Genomic DNA, 27,358 nt, shown 5'->3' with positions numbered 1-27,358 from the left:
TTTTGACCATTGTAATTTGTGTCCTGATATGTTACATGGGGTTAGCATAACATCAAGATTAATCTTATTATTATTTCCTCCAGTCAACATAGAAAACCTTGATGGTCAGGAACTAACACAATGTGTTACTTCAGCATAACTGTAGTGAAGAAGAAAACTGTTAACTTAAAACAGCTATCAGACATGGGCACAAAACGCTTATATGCTGCTTTGGGCCTCCCTCCATAAAGTCATCTCAGTGAGCCGTCATGTTGCCTCAAGTCGTTTTATACAGAAGCTAGCCTGGTCCCATGTCAGCGATACACATAAAAATGGCAACCATCCTGCTATGTAGATTTTAATAGGTTAGTTCTTTGGCCTTATTGAATAATCTTAACATAGTTTGTCTTTAATGTAATCTCTTTTGTATTTTGAGACGTAGACAAGGGAAATGAGGGACTTTGCTGTCTCTTAAGAAGAAGACTGTCAGAGGTGTCAGAAAGGTTCCAAGTGGTCCTCCAACAGTATAAGACTGCCTTAGGTCCTGAGGCCTCTGTCCTTCTACATGTTGAAGAGGAAGATCAAAGTGGCCTCAGTAGTCCAGACACCAGTGAGGATGAAGAGGAAAACACAATTTAGGTCATTTATTTATTTATTAATATGTATGTTTGTTAGTTTTTGGAATAACCCCCTAATACTGTTATTCTTAGTAATTTATTTGTGTATTTTATTTATGCTAAAACAGCTGAAATTCAGCCTCTTATTATTGTTTTCTGTATTTCCCCAGATGGAAGCTGAACGAAGGACTGTGTTGAAGGAAATGGACTTGCCCTATATCTGTGTATTATTAGTATGCTGATTTACCTCATCAAAATCTGTGTGCATTATATCTTGTTGAAAATTCAAACTGTAGGTGCGTCCCAATTCGCATACTATCCATCCTAAATAGCATTCGAAAATAGAATTAGTACGTCCCAAATCGTTGAAATGAGTGTTCCAAATATACCCGGATGGTCTACTATTTCCGGTCAGAATCCGAAGTGCAGATCGATGCACACTATAACGGCTAATATTGCCCACAACCCATCGCGCGTTGGACGAGGATTCGGTTAGAACTACAAACACGAGTGAAAAGTGTTAAAAAACTACAGACATGGAGGACGCGTGAATCCAGCGGTTATGTAGAGAGGTTTAGATAAAGGGGTTAGAGTGATTAATTATCAGTATCTAACCTGACGAAAATGTATTTATTCAGTGTTGTCTACATTATATTGCATCTGCAGATGCATTGTGGACTTTTGTAAAGATACGTTTTAGCCATTAACTTTTACATCATTATATTCAAATTGCAAACACATGAGGAGAGTCTCCGCATGAAAGACCCACGACTGGCAGATCAACGTGCAACTACATTTCTCTCCGAAACGGTAGAAAATAAAATTAGATTGAATGGAGAATTTTAACAAGATGATTGACAGGGCAGTTAACGGTGACATGATGCACGCGACAGATCTGTCCATTAAGATGACAAAGTAGTATGTCCCAAAGCTAGTATGTCCTAAATTTAGTAAGCACATTGCACAGTTCAATGAAGATGCACAAACCTACCAGTATAGGTGCACCAATCTTAGCCAAAAATGTCAACTTAGCATGTATGATATTACCAGATGTAATTACTGGGCTCACATGATATTTGGGTAGTGTATTCATACTCTTTTAAGAGAGACTCCCCTTGATTGTGGTGACCCTGTGACCTTTCCTTTTGCACCAACATCAGGCCAAACTTTTGACTTGCATACAACAAATGTTATGAACCAATTTTTGTATTTTGCTGAGCAATGAATCATGTCATTTTTGTTGACCTCATGACATTCCCTGTAGCACAACCATTAGACCAGAATGTAAAATTTGACATTGTATTTGATATTGTCTAATTGTGCAGATTGCCATGAAATCTTGTAAGCACATGATGACTTTGGTGACCTCATGACCATTCCTTTATCATCACATTTAGGCCATGATGTAAAAACTCATTCTTGATTACTTGCATTTCTCCACATTTACTTATTCTGCGGTGCAGCAGCAGTGTCTGTGTCTGTCTATGTCATTTTTTTTTTCAGAGGCTGCCTATGGATCGCTATTTGATTGAGTGTATTATACTGTAGGATATAACTGTTGTGTAATTTTATATTACTGCACAGATGCATTATAGTATGTAACAGAAAAATACACTGTTTTTTTGTTATGATTATTCTTTATTGTATATTATTACAGATGACTTGATTCTCTTTTCTGCTGGAGCTTTTCAAGTGAACTTAACCTCACAGTCCAGTGTTTTTTAAATACAGCCTTATGGCTTGTTTGACAAATATGCATTTGGTGTATTTTCAGTAGTATTGTTGTAAAAGACAAGAAATAAAGTATTTCCAAAGATGAGCATTTTATGTTTTTTTCTTTTTCATCCATTATTATTGAAAAATAAGATTTTATATTTTTATGGTTGATAAAAGTCAATAGCTGGAGAAAAAAAACATCACGTATTTATATGTGGAATTTTTTTTAATTTAACATCACACTGCATTATTAATTCATTACTTTAATGCATGTCTTTTTACTTATTTTCAAACCAACCTGGCTTGTAATTAAACAAGATCGATCTAGTATAATAAGTAATGTGTATCTAAGGTGTGTTAAGGCATGTTACAGTTTTACTCGATTGCTGAAACACTAACCCTAACCCTAAAATTTCAAAACCATAACACCATTCATCAAAAAGCACACCCTTTTCCCCAAACTATAAACACTATTCCCCAGTTTTGACACATGAGTAAGATTTCTTGAACTTTCACTGCAAAACTTTACACACATATCCCTTCATTTATCATTGCCGTACACAATGTTGTAATTTAGAAAGCACTAGCATTCAGCACAGCTTCAGCTCAATTAGCACACAATCACCCAGGAGGAAACACAAAGAGTCAAAACTGGTCACACAGCAATCGAGAACCTTCAATATATCGATGAAAGGGATAAGATGAGAGGGGGAGGAGAAGGGGGAGGGCAAAAAGACAAGCAGTCTCAGATGAGATTTGTGCCTTTTTAGTTGACCATGTTCTTGTCCATGGTAGGCTATGACTAAGGAGGCTGGGCGACGAGTACAGCCAAACTTGAGAGTCACTTCACCGTCGCTTCCATTACAGTTTTTCTCAATTGTTTACACACAAATACTGGTACTTGAGACACAATGAGCACAACATGTAACGCATTCACGAACCCCCTGAACCAATTCTGCGAAACTACAAGGACAATTCCTGCTTTACACTCAAATTGCAGTTCTAAAACCATTTTCAAAACACTACACACAATTCTCTGCTTATGGCACAATTTTCATGCAGAAAATCTCTTGTTTTCACAAGGAACACACTGCCATTCAAATATGCACACTGACTCTTCATATGGGCAAACACCCGTCACACAGTTTTACAATTAACAATCAGAGCTTTAGCATAAAAGAGCAACAGGTCAGCTCTTCAATGGGGCAATGGATGCCAACATTTTTTACTGTAAATGTACACAGGCAATTCTTCTGTTGTTTTGTATGTAGACAACTCTATGTACAACTTTTTAATTGGTTGGGATGTACACTGTGTACATTGTTTTTGTGGGAACAATAAAATGTATTTGTTACCGTGTATTTGTGTGTTCTGAGTATAAAAACAATATTCTCAGATATTTTACAACATTTATGTATGTACTGTCTGTAGTAAGTGTAACACTGAACAAGAAAATACCTAAGTCATTATGATGGATGGAGAAGAAGTGTTTTCCATTCATCATAGTGTTTTACACTGAACACATCAGTGTTCAACTGGTTCTTATAAATGTCTATTCATATGATGGTTTGTGTGTGTCATTTGAAAACAAAATACCATTTTGAGAAGAAATAACATTGTTTTGAATGTAAAGTTTCATTTTGCAGGAGAATTGAGGGGTTTTGCCCATTGTGTGTGTGTTTTTTGATTTGTGTGTAGAGTTCTGAGAATATGAGGCATGCTTTCAGAAAATGTGTGTAAACAATCAAGAAAAACTGTATCAGAAACTTCAGGGAGGAAAAAAGGTACAGTAGGGGTCAGACTGCTCTCTACTGTAACTTTTGAGTGCTGTACTCTGTGCTGTGACTACACATACTGTACATGTATGGTGGCTGTTGCACTATACTACTTTAATGAAAAGAAATGCATCAAATTGCCTCACATACAGATATATGCTTCCATTTTATAAAAAGGATGCATTATCAGTGCTTCTAATTTTGTAGGACACGATGGATTGGAAGAAGTCTGCCTGCACATTTCATTTCATGCGTCCCAGGGGATTTTACCCCCAATGACTGGTTAGGACCAAAGATGGGATGCTGGAGCAGAATCATCTTTATTGGTGTTATTTGGTGTATTGTTTTGTATTAAGGAATGAAAAAAAAAAAATTTTTGTTGTGTTTGAATTTTTGAATTTTTGAATTTTTGTTGTGTTCATCATGTGAAAACGTTTTTGAAGGAGAGAACCACAACCAACATCGCTTGCGTATTACCGCATTAGTTTTTGTAGTATTGGTTTGCATGTAGCCTATCTCACCAGTGTGTATTGTAGAGTGTGTTTGTTTTTGAGATTCTACATGGCTCCTAAAAAAACTACAGTTTGTGTATATAGTGATAGTAATGATCAAAATAAAAAAAAATCGCTAGGATCTCAGGTCATTAAGTATATTTAACTGATATTGTAGTTGTAGGACAACCATCAGGGCCATCTCCAATGTACGCTATTTATAAACTACAATTCCCACAAGAGACGCGCCATAGAACTTCTTACAAAGTGTACAAATCAGCCACCATACTTGTAGTTCTTCTGGTTTCCCGACCAGGGTTATAAAAATGTGTCTTTACTATTATATATATCAAGAAACATACATTATACAGCCAAAACATACATTATGCTGCATTTAGATGATCAGGGTGAAACAAAATCGCCAGGATTTAACATCTGTGGTTTTAGCTGGTAGGCTATAGGCTGTAGCCTACAGTAGAAATGAATTCGAGTTTGTCGGCGGGAGTTTAGTCCTTCAAAGAGCGACCTTTAATTTTTTATTATTATTATTTAATTATGGCCTCCACGTGTTTGTTTTGCCCCCTGCCCTGATGAATGTAATAAACTGCTGTGTATAAATATGTCAGCATTAGGAGACAAAATGTGCGATATACTGTCCAGATCAAGACCTTCACAATAAATCAATATTTGTCTTTTAACTAGTGACAAAAACTGTTCTATTCTAGAAGCTAAAATCATGGTGATCCATGTATCTTTATAATTAAATCAGTGTGTGTGTGTGTGTGTGAGAGAGAGAGAGAGAGAGAGAGAGAGAGAGAGAGAGAGAGAGAGAGAGAGAGAGAGAGAGAGAGATCACGTGTGTGAGAGAGATCAAAGTGTGACAGATGGAACTGGTACTTCAGCCAACAAGCGGCTCCGCACAGTTCTATGCTTTATCTTTTGAAATATATAAAACCATTTATTTTATTTGGATTAAATATGCATGTTTTTTTCATCAGATTTACCAATTGTTATAATTTGTTTGTGCTGGTCAATTATGAACAATAGATAAAACTGAACTGCAAGCAAAAACTTGGGGCCGAGGGGTCACTGTTTCAAATATTTGAGGGGCTCCTCCCCAAACAAATGTAACCTCACTCCAATTTTTTTATAAAACTTGAAGGCCCTGATTAAATTATATATAGGCTACATTTTCATTTAAAAAGAATCCACTTGTAAAGTTAAACAAATTCCACATATAAATATACTCAATGAAGGTTGTTTCTTTTGTCTCAACCACATCATCATATTGTTTTGAATTTGATGTATGGAAAAGTAAAAACAAAAATTATCATCTTTTGCAAGTGTTATCATAGTGTATTTGTGGTCTTTCACAAAAATATAAGTGAAAATACACCAAATGCTTATGTATTGCTTTATTACTCACAAGAGGCTTAAAGGGTGATCAAACAAATTTATTGACAAGGTGCATGACAAGTAGAAACTATATAGTCTTTGGCAATTGGAACACATCGAAACATCGTTCTTTTAAAGGTGTACTGTAGAGAAATGCATGATATGAAGAGGGATATCCCCTACATGGAGCCGACACTGGTGGTGGTGAAGGGGTGAGTAGCAATGCTGAGATCTGGATGAATGTGGAGCTCTTCTCCTGATGAGCACAGCGGAGGGACCTATGACACGATTGGCTCAAGAGGGTTGAGAAGAAAATACATTTGGTTTAAGACGTAAAACGCCCAGTCAGCTGATGAGTTTGGAGTAGAAGAGAGTGAGAGAGAATGTAAAAGATATAAAGTAATGAGTGAGTATAAAGAAGGTCAGTCTTATTTGTTGAACTTCATATTTAAGCTTCATGTCAAACAAGCCATAAGGCTGTATTTCTTAACAGTGCACAGTGAGGTTAAGTGAACTTTGAAAAGCACAGACAACAGAACATGAAATCAAGTTACGCGTCAACTGTAATAAAATAAAAGTGCAATGTATAATCATGAAATATGAAAACATGCTTTTGAATAACATCTGAAGAAGAAAATTCAGTTGGATTAAGTACATTTCTAGTACAGCCCTCTCGAGATTAAACTCCAGGTCACATTCTTGGAGATTTTCACCTTTTCATTACTACAGAAAGATGAGATACGACTTCAAATGCAAAACAGAAACAATTGAATAAATACGCTGAAACCAAAATGGAGTTCAAAACATACATTTTATTTATTTTCATTATTTCGGAGAGAATCCTTTGGCTGCCAGGACTGGGCCCACTGCTCACCACTAAAAACAGAAGGGAATTTTTAGGGAATAACAGTTTAATTTTCCATCTATGAAGGACCACCACCTTCATGCATGCATTAATGGTGGTGGTCCTTCATAGATGGAAAATGAAACTGTTATAGTTCTGTAATGATGTGTGCTTTACACTTGTTATAATGCTTGTTTAATCTGAAACAGAACGGATTAATAGAAAAAGTATTGTAGCCAACCCCCCTATCTCTAATTCATAAAGCAGAAGAACAGAGAAATACTTACCATACTGGACAGGGCTCCCAGTCAACCAACATTTCTGCTTTGCCCTATCAAGAAAAATAAATAAATAATTCCATTCTTAGCATAAGGCTATTATGTCTGGTTATAGGCACTGAGTTTCATTGATACAATGGGTCATTATTTTCAGTAGACACTCCTTTCTAAACTGTAATTCAAAAAAGACCAAACACATAAAAAGCATCTACCTAACAATTATGGTATGTATACTGTAATATGTATTTGCCAACTCACAAGGAAGTTTCTAAATCCTATATTGCACTCTGCATACTGCCTACACTCTGCAGTTCCTTTATGACTGTCTAACCTTTCTCACTCTTTCTCTTACTACACTCCTGATGGGGAAAGCCTCTAGGCGAGTGTGGTAGGAGCAATCTGTGAACAAAAACACGTTTCAAATACTTATTAGTTAGTTTAGGAACAAAATAAACACAACTATGAAGACTTACAACTATGAATCACTTTGTGATTTTCTAGGCTGATATGGCTAGGAACTATACTCTCATTCCTGCGTAATAATCAAGAAACTTTGCTGCCGTACCATGAGTCCAGCAGACGTAATGATATGACGCAGCGCCTGAAAATAGTCCCCAGCTCGGTAGACTAGGGTCGACCATTTTCAGGCGCTGCTACATATTACTGTATTTTGACTGTACAACTATGGGGGAGTTGTAAAATGAGCCTATTTCCAAAAAAAGTGGAGTATCCCTTTAAGTAGGGAGCAGACTTGCAAGGATGACAACAAGTGATGTTTATCACTAATCAAAACATGTACCATGGAACCAAATCACTAATTTCCAATGTGGTATGCTTGCTTGAATAACCATACTACTGCTAAGCCACAGCTCACAACTGAGAATACTCCACTGCTGCTGCTTCTACTACTACAATGCATTTTGGTCAAATTAGACTAATTAAGCCTGTTGGATTTTATAGGTTGTCAATTGTACTAATCTCACTATTACTATTATGTACTACTATTATTATTATTATTATTATTATTACTATTCTATATCTATTATGAATAATCATGGTTATGTGTGCTACGCTGGACTAGCTGGACTGGTCAAGACATTTACATATTGTTGCCCTGTTGCGGGTCGCTAAGTCGCTTTGGATAAAAGCTTTTGCTAAATGATTAAATAAATAAATAAAATTTTGACTAATTGTCTGTTTTAAGTAGTTAAAAAAAAGCAATGGAACTATAGCAAATAAACCGGGGTAAAAGTTGCAATGTATAGCAAAGTATCAATCATTGCATTTACATGCAATGCACTTACTCTTTTGTGACCTTTTCCTTTCCGGCATATGCCTTGGTCCCCCTGTGAGAAAAAACAAAAAACAAAAAAACACATTTACATTAATTAGACAAAATGCACTTTGTAATGTCTTTTCAACATAAATATGTGTCCCTGACTCCCTGGTGTGTCTAGAGAGTAGAGACCCCTGAAATATGGAAAAAGACCATCCTCTATTTCAGTTAATGTGTCTGCAAACACGCTGTTTATATTTGGCTCCACATTTTACATGACATGCAGGCTGAGGCTCATTAGAATAGTAATCATAGTAGGCTTATAGAATACTCCATCTAAAACGACTCGTTTCAGACAGGGTCTGCATAAAGGACCAGTTCAAGATAAATAAGGATTTTTTTTTAAGGATAATGCAAAGCTACTCTAGTGGACTATCAGAACAAAAATATAGAACTGGAAATTAGCATAATAGGTCCCCTTTAAATTCTATTTGCGTAATTCATTTATTTACTTAAAGGGTTAGTTCACCCAAATATGAAAATTCTGTCAGTAATTACTCACCCTCATGTTGTTCTTCCAACCCCGTAAGACCTTCGTTCATCTTCGGATCACAAATTAAGATATTTTTGATTAAATCTGAGAGCTGGATCACATTTCCATAGGCTACTAAGGGATTGAAACTTGCTGGCCCAGAAAATGTATTAAAGAGATTGTTAATATAGTCCAAGTGACTCCAGTTGCTCAATCTTAAAGGAGTCATAACCTGTAATTTTCACTTTTCCACGAGAATCAATGTATGTTATGATTGCCTAACGATTATACACTGGCCGGGAAGCCGATATTTAAAAGTGAAGCGTTTGTTTACCCCAGGATTCATCAACCAGCAAGCGTGCACGCGCACTCAAATACGAGATTTTAATTTCAGCCCCGACTTGACGTCATGACGGGGCAGGATATACCATATATGGACACCGCAGACCTATGCCGCGGGAAGCCTGCCCTGCCCCTTACCCCCTCATATTCAATTCAGTCGCGAAAGATGCAGAAACGTAGTGCACACGTGAGTTGCTCTGTTGTTGACTGCCAGAATCAACATGTAAATGTGTTTTCTCTACCAAGAACGGACCTAGCTATCAGGGACCAGTGGATTAAATTCATTTTTAATGACGCGGTTCCTACAACCCTTCCCACTGGCTTAACGTTTGGTGTCTGTGCTAACTAAACATTTTACGCCGGAATCCTTCACAAATTTGGGGCAATATCAGGCGAAGTTGGCATCGAAGCTCGGGAAAAAGGGGCCATTTTCAACAATCAGAGACTTGCCTGCAATTGAAACGGTAAAGGCCCGTTCACACCAAGCACGATAACTATAAAGATAACGATAAAGATAACTATATATGTGTCCACACCAGCGACCGATAACGGACTTTTTATTCTAAGCACGCGCGCGCCCGGATGATCCAGATCCATTTTAAATGCGCGAGACCTTTAAATTAGAATGGATTCTGATTGGCTGTCAGTGTTTTATCGTTCGACAGCTGGAAAAAAATCGTTCTGAAAGTGATCCCTATGATATCGTTCCTCATATCTTTATCGTTATAGTTGTGGTGTGAACTCTGTTATTCTTTAATATGGAGAACGATTTTTAGAATTATATCTTTATCGTTATCTTTATAGTTATCATCCTTGGTGTGAACGGGCCTTAAGACTGTGTTTTTATTGCTCTACTGTGTGTAACAAACAGCAGCTAACTGCTAATGTGGCTATTGTATGCTAGCGGGAGTATTAGCTTCGAGGTAAACATGAATGTTGGAACAACATGAGGGAGAGTAATTACTGACAGAATTTTCATTTTTGGGTGAACTAACCCTTTAAGAGAATCTGCTTGACTAATGAGCTATGGTAACAGTTATCAGAACCACCAATAATTACCCAACAAACATTATTTACATACCTGACTTTTTCTTTTTGCGACTTGCAACTGTGCCCCTGGCTGACCCTGTGAAGACAGCAATGGGTTTGGAGAAAGAAAATTACTCATATACCAAATAAATCTTTAACTTATTATTTAAAATACTGAAAGACCACAACGTCGCACAAGTGTGGCAGTACATGTATTAATAGGTGTAAAGTACATGTAGTCTTATTGCGATTGAATTAAGGTTGCTCCATTTACTCCACGTGTTTCACTTTCTCGCTTATGTCCATCCTGTTTGTGATAATCCTAATTTGTTTCAACAAGAGCTGATCCTTCGCTGACTTGATCAAGGAACGCAAGGGGTGGGAAAATGGTGGTGTGGTTGTGAGCATGAAATGTGCTCATCAAATTTCATAGCAATCTGATAAATTGAGATATGTTGCCTTCAAGTTTAGTGTGCATGGGACACTGACATTCCCAATTATTTTGAATATTCAAATTATCCTAATATCTTTAATCTTTAATTTTGGCCAAGTAATTTCAGCATTCGATTAGTAGCATTTTTTTTTACTTTTAGATTTATAATAGACTCACAAAATTCCTTCCAAAAGCCCTAGTACAGAATCGGATAGACCATCTAATTATGTAATATCAGATCAACTTTTCTAGCAGATTATCCATGGAAAATGAGAACCTTGTGAGTTTTAATTTATCAACCAGCAAAAAAGTTATAGCATGGTGTGTTTGAGTTCATTTCCCCTACTTGACATCATGCATCCTGCATTGTGACTATTTCACATGCACACATTGCAATGTCGATGCTGAAAAGAGCCCTAACCTGCATCAAGCTCTATGGGGGAAATAAACTGGAAGTCAAGTAAATTCAAGGTAACCCATTGGTCAAACACTTTAGGCCTTTACAAATATAAACTGTAACTCTTTAAATTTGTTCTAATTACCTTGCCCCTCCATTGGGCTCGTCTGCTCCACCTGCCCCTCCACAGGGCTCGTCTGCTCCACCTGCCCCTCCACAGGGCTCGTCTGCTCCACCTGCCCCTCCACAGGGCTCGTCTGCTCCACCTGCCCCTCCACAGGGCTCGTCTGCTCCACCTGCCCCTCCACGGGGCTCGTCTGCTCCACCTGCCCCTCCACGGGGCTCGCCTGCTCCACCTGCCCCTCCACGGGGCTCGCCTGCTCCACCTGCCCCTCCACGGGGCTCGTCTGCTCCACCTGCCCCTCCACAGGGCTCGTCTGCTCCACCTGCCCCTCCACAGGGCTCGTCTGCTCCACCTGCCCCTCCACGGGGCTCGTCTGCTCCACCTGCCCCTCCACGGGGCTCGCCTGCTCCACCTGCCCCTCCACGGGGCTCGCCTGCTCCACCTGCCCCTCCACGGGGCTCGCCTGCTCCACCTGCCCCTCCACGGGGCTCGCCTGCTCCACCTGCCCCTCCACGGGGCTCGCCTGCTCCACCTGCCCCTCCACGGGGCTCGCCTGATCCACCTGCCCCTCCACGGGGCTCGCCTGCTCACCTTCTTCCGGTTGCTTGTTCTCCAATGGGTCACAGGGTGTGAGATGCAGCGTAATCAGCTGATCATCATTGCCACTGGAATCCTGGGTCCAACCTGTGCAAGTTAAACAAGTGTTGTGTTTTGCTTATTTAAAACATAGAGGTTAACCATAAGCTTGATCTGTACCTGTTTTAAGTTTTAATCTGTTTGAATCATATAGGCCTAGTCCAAATTTTGCCCAACCAGATTTGAAGGCACTTTTGATTGCAGGAGAACTATTGAGTGTCAACTGGATGTATTAGATATCTGCAATATATTTGATTGATTTCCAATGACTATAACCAATACAATATATCTTTAAGTCGGGAAAATAAAACCCAAACTGCTCATAATATCTATTCAAAAAATGACAAGTATAATGTTTGTTTACAGTCTGGGTTATGCCTCAAAGTTAGTAGCAGTGTAAGTTTTTGGTGTATCCAGCCAACATTTGATTGTTTTCTTTTTCTTTGTGTTATTTCTGGTAATGCTCTACATTTTAGCGCCGTCCTTGATATTGTTTTATTGAATATATATATATATATATATATATATATATATATATATATATATATATATATATATATATATATATATATATATATATATATATATATATATATATATATATATATATATATATATATATATATATTATCATTTAATTCATTGACCCAGTAACCAAAACGTGTCTTTGCGAATTTCATGTGTTCAATTAGTATGTCCAGATTTTTGTGATTTACAAAAAATTAAGCTCAATGTTAAATCTCCTTTAAGATAATAAAATCTTTTGCGCTCTCAACACAAATTGTGAACTGTGACTTTAAGATACAGTGCATGCATCTCACCTTCACAAAGGTATTCATAAAATGAACCTATCTTCTGAAGGTAGTCCTGGGCATAGGCGGAGAGGGTGCAGCGAGGGGTTAATATTTCACACTTCATTTCTTTTTTTTTGGTCTCCTTTCCAAGAAGCAGAACTGGCTTGTATCCAATGGCATGGAGTTTCTCAAGCTGCAATGACAACATTGTGTATTTTTGCTGTTTAATGAAATAGAAAAACAACATAAAAAATAACTAGGAATATTAATTATTAAGAAAATATAACATTATTAATGACAGCATCCAGGTTACTGCCATTCAGGATTTTTAACCTAATAGTGAGTTTTGCTTTTGTAAAACCAAGTATGTGCAAACAGGAAGGCTCATACAGTAGAAGCAAAAAAAACAAATATATATATAGAAAATAAGGTTAAAATATAACTTTTTGTAATATTAGGAGCTTGGGTTTTGCACCTACGTTGATAAGATTATGTAGCCATTGTGCAACTGGACAATGACAATCTAAAGATTTATTTTAAAAAGGCAGAACCTTAGTGATAACATGACCAAATGGGTGAATGCTGCACATATTTACAGTAGACACGTGCACATTGTTGTTTTGAGTAGTACAGTATGAATGCAGTTCATTTGTTATTTCTCATCCACTCGATAAGAAAGTTTGATTATTATATTGCAATTCTGTCACAATACATGCCTGTATTTGTTATGAACTCAAGAATTCCTGAGTATCAATTATATTTGCTGTGTGTTCAAATTTTGCTCTGGTAGATCATTAAGGTCTGTGATGTGTTATGGTGAAGATGTGTTTACTTTAGGGTATTAGCCTACCACTAAAATAAAAACTAAAAATCACAATTACATCTACCTTCAAATTTGATAGTTAAATTGTACTTTTAAATTAGTTCTGATGACACAGGGAGGACAAAGTATCATTAGAAAAAAATAATTTAACTTTATCTATATTGGCAAAAAATACTGTCTTTCTGACCTTGCGCTGGCATGCTCACTTAATAACAAATGGTACCACTGAATGTACTTCCTAGATGATCTGGAAAGTTTAATGTCATGTATGAAATTGTACGTACCAGGATATTGGCTTCATCCTTGATGGATGCAATGTTGTGGTTTTTCTTACGACCAACCACCCATTCATCTCGCTTCTCATCAAACCTCTGAAGCTTCTTCTTGAGGCGCTGCTTCTGAGGTTGCTCCTTTTTACAGTGTGAACAGACCTTTTGTGCACAAAATAAAATGCCCTGACAAAAAGGGCAGTTCTTTTTTGTAGACCCCCCCGGCATTATAACAGTCAGATACAGACAGACAGACAGACAGACAGACAGACAAAGATGGATAAGAGACAAGTAGACAAAGACAGACAGAGAGAAAAGAACGAGCAATAGATAAAGACTGTGAGATAGATGGAGAGAGAAATATAGATATTGAGAACAGAGAGAATGTGAGATATAGAAAATAAAGAAGAGATTGAGGTTGGCTCTTAAAAGTGCCTTTGGGTTTTGAAATCAGGTGTGGCTATAGGTTCGGACAGGTGATGTGTTTGACAGGATCTGCATGGAGAACAACAGAAAATGTTGATTATGTAGTGTTTATGTACCCTATTAATGACCCTAATAGTGAGTGATTCCCATTTTCTTATAAATACTTAAAATAAATAAATACAGATTCACGTTGCTCCTATTTCCTGTGCGCGTAATTTTTTTTTAAAGGCGCGCGCGCGTAACATGTGCCTGGGGTTCGACATCCCAGATTAAAAGGCAGCGTTATGTGCAGTATAAGTTTAGACCAAGTGATAATATTGTTATTACTGACACATTACAGTGACACTGTGGGTGAACCACGATGATCGAGAGAAAATTACATATTTTAGATAACTAACGTTAGAGTTAGCATGTTGAAGTTGGCTATCCATTTAGCAAGCCTAATTTCACAGGATTTTTTTCTGATAATGAGCAAACCTTGGACGGGCTTTAATTCGTTGCCCTAACGTGTAAATCATGTGAATCTAATATGGCAAATGCATCAATTATTTATAGCAAAACGTGATCGTTACGTACGAATGAGCCTAGCAACTTACCTGGAAAGTGGTTTGAGCGCAATGAGAAATCACTGAAGAAATCACCCAATTACAGGGCGGGCTGGCTCCGTCTCCATAGCAACGGAAGCTGATGATCATGGGTAATACTGGAAACAAATAAAACTGATGGCCATAACACATAGTATTGTTGAATTATCAAGCACACTTTCGCGTGTGTGTTGAAAAAAGATGAGGATATCATTAAAAGAGAATCGGTGGCGGGTCCTCAGTTTTATCTGTCGTCATCCATAGTAACGGTCGATAAGGCTCGTGGGAAATGTAGTTACTGTTAGATTTGACACGCCAAACTGATGGGCAAAGTAGCCCCTAAAGTTTTCTAAATGAATCACAAAAAAAAATAAAAATAACAATACTGTGTTTTGAAAGAAAAACGTGGTGCAGGCACGAAAAAGACGTCCCATTGAAATACATTAGATTGAAAGTCGTGCTGAGTGACACGAAAAAAGGAAGGAAATTCGTGCCCATGGACACGAATCAATTTGTGTTGAGTAGCCTATACCGAATATAAAGTAATAAAAACGAGGATTGAAATCACCTGATTAAATGTTGAGTAATGTAGCCCTTAAAGTCTGCAAAATTAATAACAATTGAGAAAAAACAATAGCCTACCGTGCTCTCGAAAAAAAACGTGGTGCAGGCACGAAAAATACGTCCCATTGAAATACATTAGATTGAAAGTCGTGCTGAGTGACACGAAAAAAAGAAGGAAATTCGTGCCTATGAACACGAATCAATAGATTCATGTTGAGTAGCCTATACCGAATATAAAGCAATAAAAACGAGGATTAAAATCACCTGATTAAATGTTGTGTAATGTAGCCCTTAAAGTCTGCAAAATTAATAACAATTGAGAAAAAACAATACGGTGCTCTCGAAAAAAAAACGTGGTGCAGGCACGAAAAATACGTCCCATTGAAATACATTGGATTGAAAGTCGTGCTGAATGACACGAAAAAAAGAAGAAAATTTGAGCCCATGGACACTAATAAATAGATTCATGTTGAGTAGCCTATACCGAATATAAAGCAATAAAAACAAGGATTAAAATCTCCTGATTAAATGTTGTGTAATGTAGCCCTTAAAGTTGGCAAAATGAATACCAATTGAGAAAAAACAACTCTCGAAAGAAAAACGTGGTGCAAGCACGAAAAATACGCCCCATTGAAATACATTAGATTGAAAGTCGTGCTGAGTGACACGAAAAAAATGAAATGCCTTTGGACACGAATAAATTCGTGTTGAGTAGCCTACCGAATAGGCTACAATACAACGAGGATTAAAATCTCCTGATTAAATGTTGAGCAATGTAGCCCTTAAATTTTGCAAAAGGAATAGCCAAACATTTGAGAAAAAAAATAGTGTGTTCTCGAAAGAAAGACGTGCAAGCACGAAAAATACGTCCCATTGAAATACATTGAATGTCGTGCTGAGTGACACGAAAAAAATAAGGATATTTGTGCCCTTGGACACGAATAAATAGATTAATGTTGAGTAGCCTACCGAATATAAAGCAATAAAAACGAGGATTAAAATCTATTGATTAAATATTGAGTAATGTAGCTCTTAAAGTTTGCAAAATGAATAACAATTGAGAAAAAAAACAATACTGTGCTCTCGAAAGAAAAACGTGGTGCAGGCACGAAAAATACGTCCCATTGAAATACATTAGATTGAAAGTCGTGCTGAGTGACACGAAAAAATGGGGAAAATCGTGTCCACGAACACGAATCAATAGATTAAATTTCGTGACTATGTCACGAACTGCCGTGAGACTGGGTTGTAATAAGGGTATTTTTGGGGGTAAGTTTGTTCGTGCATGTGCGTGTGTGTGTGTTAATTTGGTAGTGAACACTAGAGGGCGCCGACGACCTGTAATATTCTGCAAAACACTTTATTTTTTATTTTTGTGTGAATAATAATAATAATAATAACAATAAGATCATGGATATTGGCTACTGTTTTAGCGGAATACAAAATAAAAATCACAAGTAAATCGGCATTAAAGTGTCTCTGTGTCTCTTTCCTGTCGGTCGGTTATGGGTGCGGCTCAGAAAAGACCAACAGCAGGTGCACATTCATAACTTCATTTATCCAGTCAGATATCCCTAAAACATATATTAATATGGATTACTTAAAAAACGTTTTCGTTATTAATTTGAGGTATTCTCTGTCACCATAGTACACCAGAAATAGAAAACTAGTAGCATTTCTTCATCAAGCTCATAATTATCACTATTTGCCTCAACGAGCTCTGTTGTTTCTGCCTGATCCTGTAACCGCTGGGGTTGGTTTGAATTATTGAGCTAAGTTTTCCTTTCTATATATTATGCAATACAAACTCCACCTTTATGTTATATAAAGTAATTTGATTAAAAATGTAAAAAAAAGTTACATTTTAATTCAAAATAGGCTACTACAATTTGTAACAAATATATAACAACTTTGAAACAAATATGAGATGGGAGATAAAGTTAGCCTAAATGTTTTTTTTTTTCCTTTTCACTTGCAAAACATTTGCAAATCTATTTTTGATCCATTCCTGAAATTTTACTTTTACCTTAAACCTGTTTTTTTATTCTGTAAATTCTTTAGACTATATTTTTTGTGACTCACAACTTCTACTGTCATCTGAGGATGCTGGTGTTCATGTATGACTGTGATTAAACTCTGTTCTTCATTTGTTAAACTGATGATGTGTGAGCTCACCCCAAATTACAACACTCTCTGGTCTCCCCTAAATCTGTGAAGAACTTTAAAACATTCTTTATGGATATATATTATCTGAATAATGCTATTCCAGTATAAGAAACATTTAACATTTTAACAATAACAATTGATTTTAGTTCATTGCATTTTTTAATCCAGTATTTTTTAATCCAGTGCGTCCAGGCTGCACTTTTAATTTGATTTAGGCCTACTTATTTATTTAGTGTGTTTTGTTTGAGTGTTGCATGTGATCTTCCACATACAGCCAAATACTTTTTACAATTTGTGTTTAAAACATTTAAAACAATATCCTTATGAGGCTAGTGTATAAAATGTAAAGTGTGTTTTATGGTAGTTATTTGAAATGATTATTGGGGAAATGAACTTTTCAGATTTAGTTCTGGATTCTCCATCTCTCTGTTTCAGCCACATAAAGAGCACTTCAGTACAATAATGAAAAAACACTGGGTATCAGGGTAAAATCACTCTAACATTTGATGCACTGGAAAAAAATGCCAAGATTGATCAAGAATTAACATTTTATTTATCTTTTCCCCCACCAGGTGTGTTTGGTGTTGATGTGACAGTGTCAGTGATAGAGGGAGATTCTGTCACTCTAAACCCTCACACTAAAATACCAGAAGGTGATTCAGCTGAGTGGTTTTTTAATGATACAAAGATAGCTGATATTAATAAACCAGATTTTCCTAATGGGAGATTCAGAGACAGACTGAAGCTGGATCATCAGACTGGATCTCTAAACATCACAAACATCAAAAACACAGACTCTGGACTCTATAAACTACAGGTCGAGGGCACAACTGGGACATCCAAAATATTCAGTGTTACTGTCAGCGGTGAGTAACTCAAGTCTTACAATCTGATAACTGGATTAAAATCTAGATTCATTTTCTGAGAACAGTTTAGATGATGAGGAATAATCAGAGGTTTATTCTTCAAAACCTGTTGTTGTTTTAGTGAATTAAAAAAGCAGCTATGAAGTTAAGAGAGTAAAAATGAAATATGTGTATAGGAAATATTATCTATTGACAGAACTATAACATTTATTCTTCAGAGATTTACAGCAAAGAGGAATCCAGAGTTGTTTTCACAACTTTAAAAAGAAGAAACAAGTGGCATATACATGACCACATAAAGTTTTATTGTGTGACTGTTGTGACTGTTTTGTTGAATCTAATCATGTCTCTCTTTTACATTACTTACTTTTATTCATTTATTTAATCTTCCTGTATCCACTTGATATGAAGGGATGGTAAACAACAGCAACAAAGCTCACACAGATTAGAGTTATTGTTATAGGGAGACACTGCTTATTAATATTCAATGCAGTGTTTTATGAGACATTAATTAAGACTGATGATGGATGAAGCTCCACAATGAATAGATTTGATCTGAGACGATCTTAAGAATATGTTGAGCTTGTTCGACTTGAACCGGCGCTGCACAGACCGATCGGTTTATGACATCAAAGTACCGCGAGAGCAATTCAAAAGCATAAGGAGCAGTCTACTTTCTATTCGCTCTCGTGGTACTTTGATGTTATTCACCGATCGGTCTGTGCAGCGCCGGTTCAAGTCGAACAAGCCTGCTGAGTTTCAGGCGCTGTCTGTAAAGTCACATGATCTATGACACTCATTTACTCTTGTTTTTTATTATTACCCTTTATTTAACCAGATAAAACTTTCTGAGATTAAGAATCTCTTTTACAGAAGTGACCTGGCCAAGATGAGCAGCACGACATTATCAAAAAGAAAAGAATCGCCCTAACATATCATCAAAACAATTCAAACATTTACAAATAGTTTCTTCTTTAACACTCACTAAGCAAAGATCCAGAGATGTCCATTGATGGTCTGCAAATTCAGGTCATTTTGTAAAAAGTTCTGTCACTACTTACATTTGATTATTGACCTAGAAATATAGTGCAGATTCTGAAATAGTTTTCATGCATTTAGGCAGAGGTTCAGATGTCAGTTCAACATTTAACAAAGAGAGAGAAAAAGAAAAGCAAGAGCAGCAAATCTGAAGAGTCTGAGTCAAGGATATTCAGCATCTCTGACTTCTAGACCTGTAGCATTATTAGCTTGATCTGTTTTAAACTGTTTCTGTTTCTTCTCCTCATGTGTTTGTTACTGTGACAGATGATATGGTGTCAGTATCAGTGGTGGAAGGAAATGTCACTCTACACACTGGTGTTGATATACAGAGAGATGATCAGATACTGTGGAAGTTTGGAGGCGTCCTCATTGCTGACTTAAAGCGCGCTGACGCGAGATGGGGCAACACTGTTGAGAATATTCAGACCGGAGACCTCACCATCACAAACATCCGAACAGATCAGTCTGGAGATTATAAAGTGGAGATCAACACCAGCAGTATGATCTTACACAAAAAATACAGTATTACTCTTGGTGAGTACATCAAACGTTTTATAATGAGAAAATAATCTATTAGATAATAATGTATCTTATTATTTAGATTATGCCATCACTCTAGTGAGCCGTTCAGATGATTCGATTAACACTAGTTTATACTAAATTAAACATCATTTTAATGTTAAAAACTAACTGGAATTTAATTCAATAATTTGATTCAGAGATGGGCATAAACACATGGGATTGTATTTAAAATACAAAAAACTGTGTGGAAAACTGTATTTAAATACAAATACAAAATACTGTGTGAAAAAATGTATTTAAATACAAATACAGTATTTTGTATTTTGAAAATACACAAAATACATGTGAAATTGGCCATCCAGTGCAGGGATAGGTCACAGTGAATGAAGAAACTACACAGGCCTACTGAAGTTTCATTCTTAACCACATCTCTGCCCTTTCTTTCTTTCTTTCTTTCTTTCTTTCTTGCAATTACAAATAAACCTATGCAAAATAGCAGCCATTTATATACTTATTTCTGGTTACAATGTTGTTTATTACTTGTGGTGAACACTATTAAAAAATTCATACTGTATGTAAAACTGTGGGAACCTTTTCTGCTATCTAGCAAAGAATATGGATGGGCGATATGACCGAAATCTCAATTTTACTTCACAGTAACAATATCATGGTTTCACAATTCTCAATATCAGTTTTGATTCCACAGCATAAACTGAATTTCAAACTCTTTTGAGGTTTTTTATTTTAATTTATTTTTTGCAGGTAGTCTCAATGCTTTTTAAGTAATTTTATGTTTATTTTATATGAAGTTCATTTGTTTCTATAAGTTTATTAAATTAGAAAGTGTATCTAAAATTTAAATTAGAATTAATTTTGATTAATTTGACACTATTTACCCATTTTTTATTATTATTTCTATGTACAATAAAACTAAAAGGTGAAGATTTTTGTGGTGTATCATTCATCAGTGTTTGTTTTTCCACTCCAACGTTCCAGTAATTCTTGCCCACTAAAAGCTGCACGGATAAATTTGCTTACCCCACACATAGGCCCATATGTAAACGATTTAGAAAAAGTTCCATCAATTCAAACTTTATATCATCGCTATGATATGTAGTGTCATATCACCCAGCCCTAACATGCAGTAATGCTTTAAAGGTTGTATCAGCGATTTCAGGCCCAAAAAAGGCCCAAACATAAATTATCACATTCATGTAATCTTTCCTAATGATCCGCTAGTGTTGTACCCCTGAATAGAGGGGGAGAAGATTAATCACAGAACTCGCTTGATGTTTCTCTACTGCGAACTTTGTGTAATCTTTTTGTAACAATTGACATTAAACAGTTCTTTTTCAAATTAGCTTCATTGACATCTTTCTTTACATACATTCAACAATTTGTACCGTACACATTTAATACATGAGTACACTTCTTTATAATAGGCTATTTGAAACCCATAACACTGTAAGGTATACAAAAAAAAAATACAATAAAGAATTTTACAGTTACCTGAGAATCAACTCTTTTAAATCTTTCTCTTTTTAATCATCAATGCATATTAACTATGGCAAATCAGTCATAAGCACGTAAATGTACTATTTCACCTAGTTATTTTAGCTGAAAATGCATCTGAAATTCTCAATTCACTTTTCATACTCTATTCACATTTGTTCAGCAAGTCAACAAATCAGCACTAAATAAACAGAATTACAACTTAAATACAAATATCGAACATACTCGAGCTTCGCGCCATTATATACAATTTTATAAACCTTTAAACACACATTCAAAATAGCTTGACTATAGTGGTGTCAATATTTCATAGATTTTGGTAATTATAAAATACATATTTCAATCTGTCACACTGTTGCCTTTGGCTTGCTCAGGAGGGGATATTTTGGGGATATTTATTTTTATTTTATCAATCAATAAATTCCACTAGAAACAAACCTTGTTGTATTATTTTAATTTAATACTGTGAAGCTGCTTTGATACAATCTGTATTGTGAAAAGCGCTATACAGATATACTTGACTTGACTTGACTTGACTTGACACTAGCTGCCCGCCCCATAAGCATGCCGTCAAAAAAAAACGCGTCTCTGTAGGCAGCCTAGGCTCTGAGATCTGCACACAAAAACAATTGGTTTCACCAACCACTCAAAACCAAAATAAATAGTGTTCCAACCAATCACCGACAGGGGGAGGGTATTGTGAGGTTTTGCGCTCGTTAAGATTAGATGAATGTGATCATTTATGTTTGGGCCTGAAATCGCTGATATAACCTTTAAACACATTTGACAAGCTAGTTGATAAAAATCAACAACCGGTCAAGAAAACTGATTGGCTAACGCTATTTTCCCACGTCTTGTCTGTGCTCTTTTATTCTGTCATGTTAACTGAAGTGAATAATGCACTATTTTAACTTTAATCAACAAGTAGAATTGATCATGACATTCTCACCTTATTCCAAAAGAAATCGCTGATCCAATGCTGAGCTAGTGAATGTGTGAACTAGTTGATGCACAAAATCAATACCCTGATAAAGAGGTTGACTGGCAAAAAGTATTTTATGTATTTTGAAAATACAAAAATACTCATCTTAAATGTATTTAAATACAAATACAAAATACTATGTGGAAAAATGTATTTAAATACAAATACAAAATAGTATTTTGTATTTCAAATACGTATTTTAAATACATGTATCTGAAATACTGCCCATCCCTGCAGGTCGTTCAGGTGCTGTATCAGGAATATCTGGTGCCAGTGTTGTTCTGATGGTTTGGGCTGTAACTGTTGTTTTACTGCAAGAAGTATAAGTAACAGTGTAAGTATTACATACAAACAACTTAACAAAGAACTTGACACCATTAACACAGAAATATTAAACACAGCACTGATTGTGTGCTGTTTTACTTTAGACAGAACAGCCATTAACACTATAGAGCTGATCTGGTGCTGTTTTGATCAAAGAACACAATGCTGCTCTATATTTTAGCCATTTAATATTTAGTAATTCACCCCATTAATTGGTCACCACTAATTGTTTAATTTAACAAATTGTTATTGACTCCTGAGCCAGTGGTCAATAAGACCTTTTATATCCATTGAATCTAACTGTCAGTGTTGATGTCACTCTCCATTAAATAGCATCATATCAGAAATAAAAGACTAAAGAACAAATATTAATTTAAAGGGATACTCCACTTTAAAATGAAAATTCGGTCATAATTTACCATTATCCAAATCTCCATGTTGTTTCAATCCTTTATGAATTTCTTTCTTCTGCTGAACAGAAAGGAAGATATTTAGAAGAATATCAGTAACCAGACAGTTTCTGGTCTCATTGACTTCCATAGTATATTTTTTTCCTAAGAAAGAAATTCATACAGGTTTGAAACAACATGAGGGTGAGTATATGATGACAGAATTTTCATTTTGAAGTGGAGTATCCCTTTAAATGAACATTTACAAATCACAACATATTCTCCACAGTGTGTAATACATTATGGTACAGGTTAATAAACAGAAACAAGTGTAATGCAGGAGAACATATAATTATCATCATTATCAACACTCTTATTTATTCATTACTATTTTCGTTTTTTAACTTGGTGTTTTTACTGTGAATATTTCTGTGTTTTTATAACAGGTTTCAGTGAAGATAAAGTGAATCAAACTCAGGATCAGGATGAATAATGAGGAGAATCAGCGTGTAATAATCTGTAACAATGTAAACATGGGCTTTGCATGACATACTGATCAGTGTAGATATATGTAACAATTTTCTTATAGCTTAATACACAAATAGCCTAATTTTTTACATTTTTTTATTGAGTTTTTATGCAAAATCCTTGGGCCGGTTTTGCCGTGAAAATCCAAAGGATGCGACATTTACACACGCTCCCGAGAGCCTTTCTTCCATTCTGACTCATTAAAGGACAAGTTCGGTATTTTACACTTAAAGCCCTGTTTACAGATCGTTTATGATGAAATAGAACGGTTAAGATTAAAATTTGGACACATGCTGCTGTCCCGAGAATTTTAGGTTTATTTTGCTTCCCCCCCACCTCCACAATGGCAGCCTATGGGCACTGGAACAATCCTTCATAAAACGCATTAAACTTTCGATTACAAAGACGTGAAACTCACCGAGTGGTCAGGGGTGTTCACTGATATGCTCACACAAAAATCGCTGCAAAATATGCTTTCCAACAGGTTTTATCGTAGTTTTTGTCCAACTCCATTGACTTGCAACGAATGGTAAAACACCTGTTGGAAAGCATCTTTTGCAGCGATTTTTGTGTGAGCATATCAGTGAACACCCCTGACCACTTGGTGAGTTTCACGTCTTTGTAAATGAAAGTTTAATGCGTTTTATGAAGGATTGTTCCAGTGCCCATAGGCTGCCATTGTGTAGGTGGGGGGGAAAGCGAAATAAACCTAAAATTCTTGGGACAGCAGCATGTGTCCAAATTTTAATCTTAACCGTTCTATTTCATCATAAACGATCTGTAAACAGGGCTTTAAGTGTAAAATACCGAACTTGTCCTTTAAATGAATGCTTATACAATGTTCAGGATAATGCCGAAAGAGCTATTCTGTACTGTAATGTCAATGTGTCATGCAAAGAGAATGAATTAATGTAAACTAGTCTCACCGTCTTCTAAGCAAAAAATAAAAAACTTTGCAATGGGTAAATCGGGGCATTGAATCATGATCTGTCTCTTGTCCATCTCGTGCATGAGTGCGATCATGAGCACGAGGAATAGTTTGCTGGCTGCAGTTCACTTAAAGTCCACCAGTGTCACTAAAAACAAGGGTTTCTGAATTCTACGATCACACCGGTGTGATCAGTCTTGGCTGGTCCCTGGAGTGTCCGATCACATGATCAACTGCTAAATTCAAATGTACTTTAACGGTTTGGCTGGAGCTGAGTCATCGCTTTCATATATCACTGCTATTCACTGTTTTCAACCACATAATGTTTATTTTAGGTATAAGTACTAGCAAAACAATACATTGAAGCGGCAATAGTAATCTTTTCAATTATAAATTAACGACTTGTTTTATTCATATCAGATACACATTCCACTAGAAACAAACCTTGTTGTATTATTTTAATTTAATACTGTGAAGCTGTTCTGATACAATCTGTATTGTGAAAAGCGCTATATAAATAAACTTGATTTGACATTGTGTAGGTAGCCTAACTATAAAAAATGTGGATACACATACTTTAATGTATTTTAGAAGTGGATGAATCGACGTGTTGTAAATCTGACAGATCCGATTCACTTAATTGCGGTGCAATCTAATATGGTGGTGTTATAGATCATTATAAAGGTGAAATCTAAAATGACGGTCACTTTATTAAAAGCTCACACTGGGGGGTCAGCTAGAATATTTAAAATTATGTGTGAAAGGGTTAAAAATGTAAGCTTGTTTTTGCCACTGAAAAAAAAAGAAAGAAAAAAAGGTAACTGCGACTTTTTATCTCACAATTCTGACTTATTTTTCTGCAATTGTTTTTATCTTCCGAATTCTGACTTCTTTACTTAGAATTGTGAGAAGTAAAGTCGCAATTGCGAGTTATAAAGTCCAATTCCGAGGAAAAAAACAGAATCTCTCAGAATTGCAAGTTTATACTTCACAATTCTGATTTTATAACTCGCAATTGCGACTGCTGAAAAAGAAAAGTCAAAATTGTGAAAGCTAAACTATTGCAATTAAATTAAGTTGCAATTACTTTTTATTCCATGGCGGAAACAAGCTTCCATAGTTATGCATCTTTAACTCGTCTAGTGTTTCTGGTAAAAATATATTTTTTTTTAATGTAGCCTATATATTTTTTGACATATAAATCATGCTTAATGTTTTTTTTTTTTTTTTTTTTTTTTTTTCTGTGTGCCTTACTACTAGAAAAAATGTGTGGTATGACAGTGTTTTCTGTTTTATGAACTGATGTGAATGTGAATCTGAAATCTTGAAATATGAGCTGAATTCTAAGTGATTATTTGAGACCCATGTGAACTTGAGTACAGATATACTGCTGTTTTATATGATTTTACTGTATTGATTAATATTTCAAACTCTTTTTTTATATTTCAAAATCAAATACAAAAGAAAATGTGATTTTATGAATCCATGATATATTTTTACTGATTTTATTGTGGACTTCTGTTTGTTGCCCGGACTTTCTATTCTTGTCTTAAATCTGAATCCTTTTCATTATAGTTTTTCTGTATCACAGTTATTTGTAAAGCTCATATATCATAAGTAATCTGAAACTGGTGTTTCTTATAGTGTAATCTTACGATTAGTTGCATGGGGATTTGTGACTGATCTTACAAGTGTAAAGTGTAATTTATGTTCCATTAGTATGCTCATACATGGATCTATGTGCAATTACACAATAAAGCCAATCAATAAAACTAAGACTATTGGTGTCAGAGTGAACTGGGTGGATGGATTGCAAGTTGCTGAAATTGACCACGGCAAAAAGTGCAAGATTTTAACATGTTTTATAAGTAGAAGTTGCTCATTTGTTCTTTTACCTTTTTTTTTTTACTAAATGGGATCTGACTGGCATCAGACTAACACTGAACTATATAATGTAATAAATACTACTTAAAAATAAATGTAAGACCAGTTATGATGACTGAAGACCAGGAGTCAAGAGATGCATCAATTGAAGGCTTTTTTTACTGAAGAATAGTTTGCAGTTTCATCAGCAGAAGTCAGCTTCAACACTCAAGGAGTTCATAGGCCGCTCTGCCGTAATACAGCAGCAATACTCTAACATAGGTCACTAAACCACATCATCATGTCAGGTTGAATGATTCTGATTGGTTAAGACACAGATAAACAGAAAATGTCCACATATGGGCTGTGAGTCAGAAGAATATCTCCATCGATGATCTGGATGACAGATGGTCATTTTACTTCCCCTGCGTGACAGTAGTTCACCTCAGAACATGTAACAAAAGAGTGCTGACACACACACACACACACACACACACACACACACACACACACACACACACACACACACACACAGCTTCTTCAAGGCCAAACATACTGATAACATGTACTTTCTCTCAGTAAGAGGTTCAGACAATATTCATCATTATTCTCTTGTGATTGAAGATGTAAAGTAAATGTTTTAACTAAGAATTGATGCGTAGGCAACAGGCCTGAGTGACCCCAGTGACCTCGGCTGTCAGGGTCAGCTAGAAGAGTAAATTAGGTTTTTAACACATGCTTTTCTCACATGTAACTTTTTAATTAGTAAATCTCAGAAGCTTGATGAATTCATTCATATCATTTGATATTTAGAAGCATAAATATTGATTAGTAACTCATCAAATCACTCAACAGATTTACATTTTCCTACAGAAAGTCGCTCCAGAACAGTGGTCGGCTTTACATATTTTAC

The 27,358-nt window shown here is 36.0% G+C and overlaps 1 protein-coding gene and 1 long non-coding RNA gene across 2 annotated transcripts; one reads left to right on the top strand and one right to left on the bottom strand.

Moving 5' to 3' along the window:
• Nucleotides 1-426: 426 nt before the first annotated feature.
• Nucleotides 427-2,415, top strand: LOC308686409. Its single transcript, XR_014029585.1, has 2 exons — nt 427-618; nt 767-2,415. It is a non-coding gene; the product is annotated as an uncharacterized lncRNA (long non-coding RNA).
• Nucleotides 2,416-6,766: 4,351 nt separating this feature from the next.
• LOC308686405 (uncharacterized protein) lies at nt 6,767-15,064 on the bottom strand. Its single transcript, XM_081394829.1, has 8 exons — nt 13,766-15,064; nt 12,686-12,851; nt 11,632-11,912; nt 11,250-11,520; nt 10,327-10,371; nt 8,400-8,441; nt 7,105-7,148; nt 6,767-6,849 (listed from the first exon to the last, which is right to left on the bottom strand). The coding sequence occupies exons 1-7, from the start codon at nt 13,976-13,978 to the stop codon at nt 7,126-7,128; spliced, it is 1,041 nt and encodes a 346-aa protein (XP_081250955.1). The 5' UTR covers nt 13,979-15,064; the 3' UTR covers nt 6,767-6,849; nt 7,105-7,125.
• Nucleotides 15,065-27,358: the final 12,294 nt, after the last annotated feature.

This window comes from Scardinius erythrophthalmus (genome assembly GCF_964197995.2).
Source record: "Scardinius erythrophthalmus genome assembly, contig: HAP1_SCAFFOLD_247, whole genome shotgun sequence".
In the NCBI taxonomy this organism is placed as follows: Eukaryota; Metazoa; Chordata; class Actinopteri; order Cypriniformes; family Leuciscidae; genus Scardinius; species Scardinius erythrophthalmus.
Note: the sequence above shows the minus strand (reverse complement) of the source record. Positions and strands in the feature narration are given on the sequence as shown.

Coding starts and splice junctions, on each gene's coding strand:
- LOC308686405 (XM_081394829.1), bottom strand. CDS start 13,978: ATGCCGGGGGGGTCTACAAAAAAGAACTGCCCTTTTTGTCAGGGCATT. Junction 12,852..13,765: donor AGGATGAAGCCAATATCCTG/GTACGTACAATT, acceptor TTGTCATTGCAG/CTTGAGAAACTCCATGCCAT. Junction 10,372..11,249: donor GAGCCCAATGGAGGGGCAAG/GTAATTAGAACA, acceptor CTGTCTTCACAG/GGTCAGCCAGGGGCACAGTT.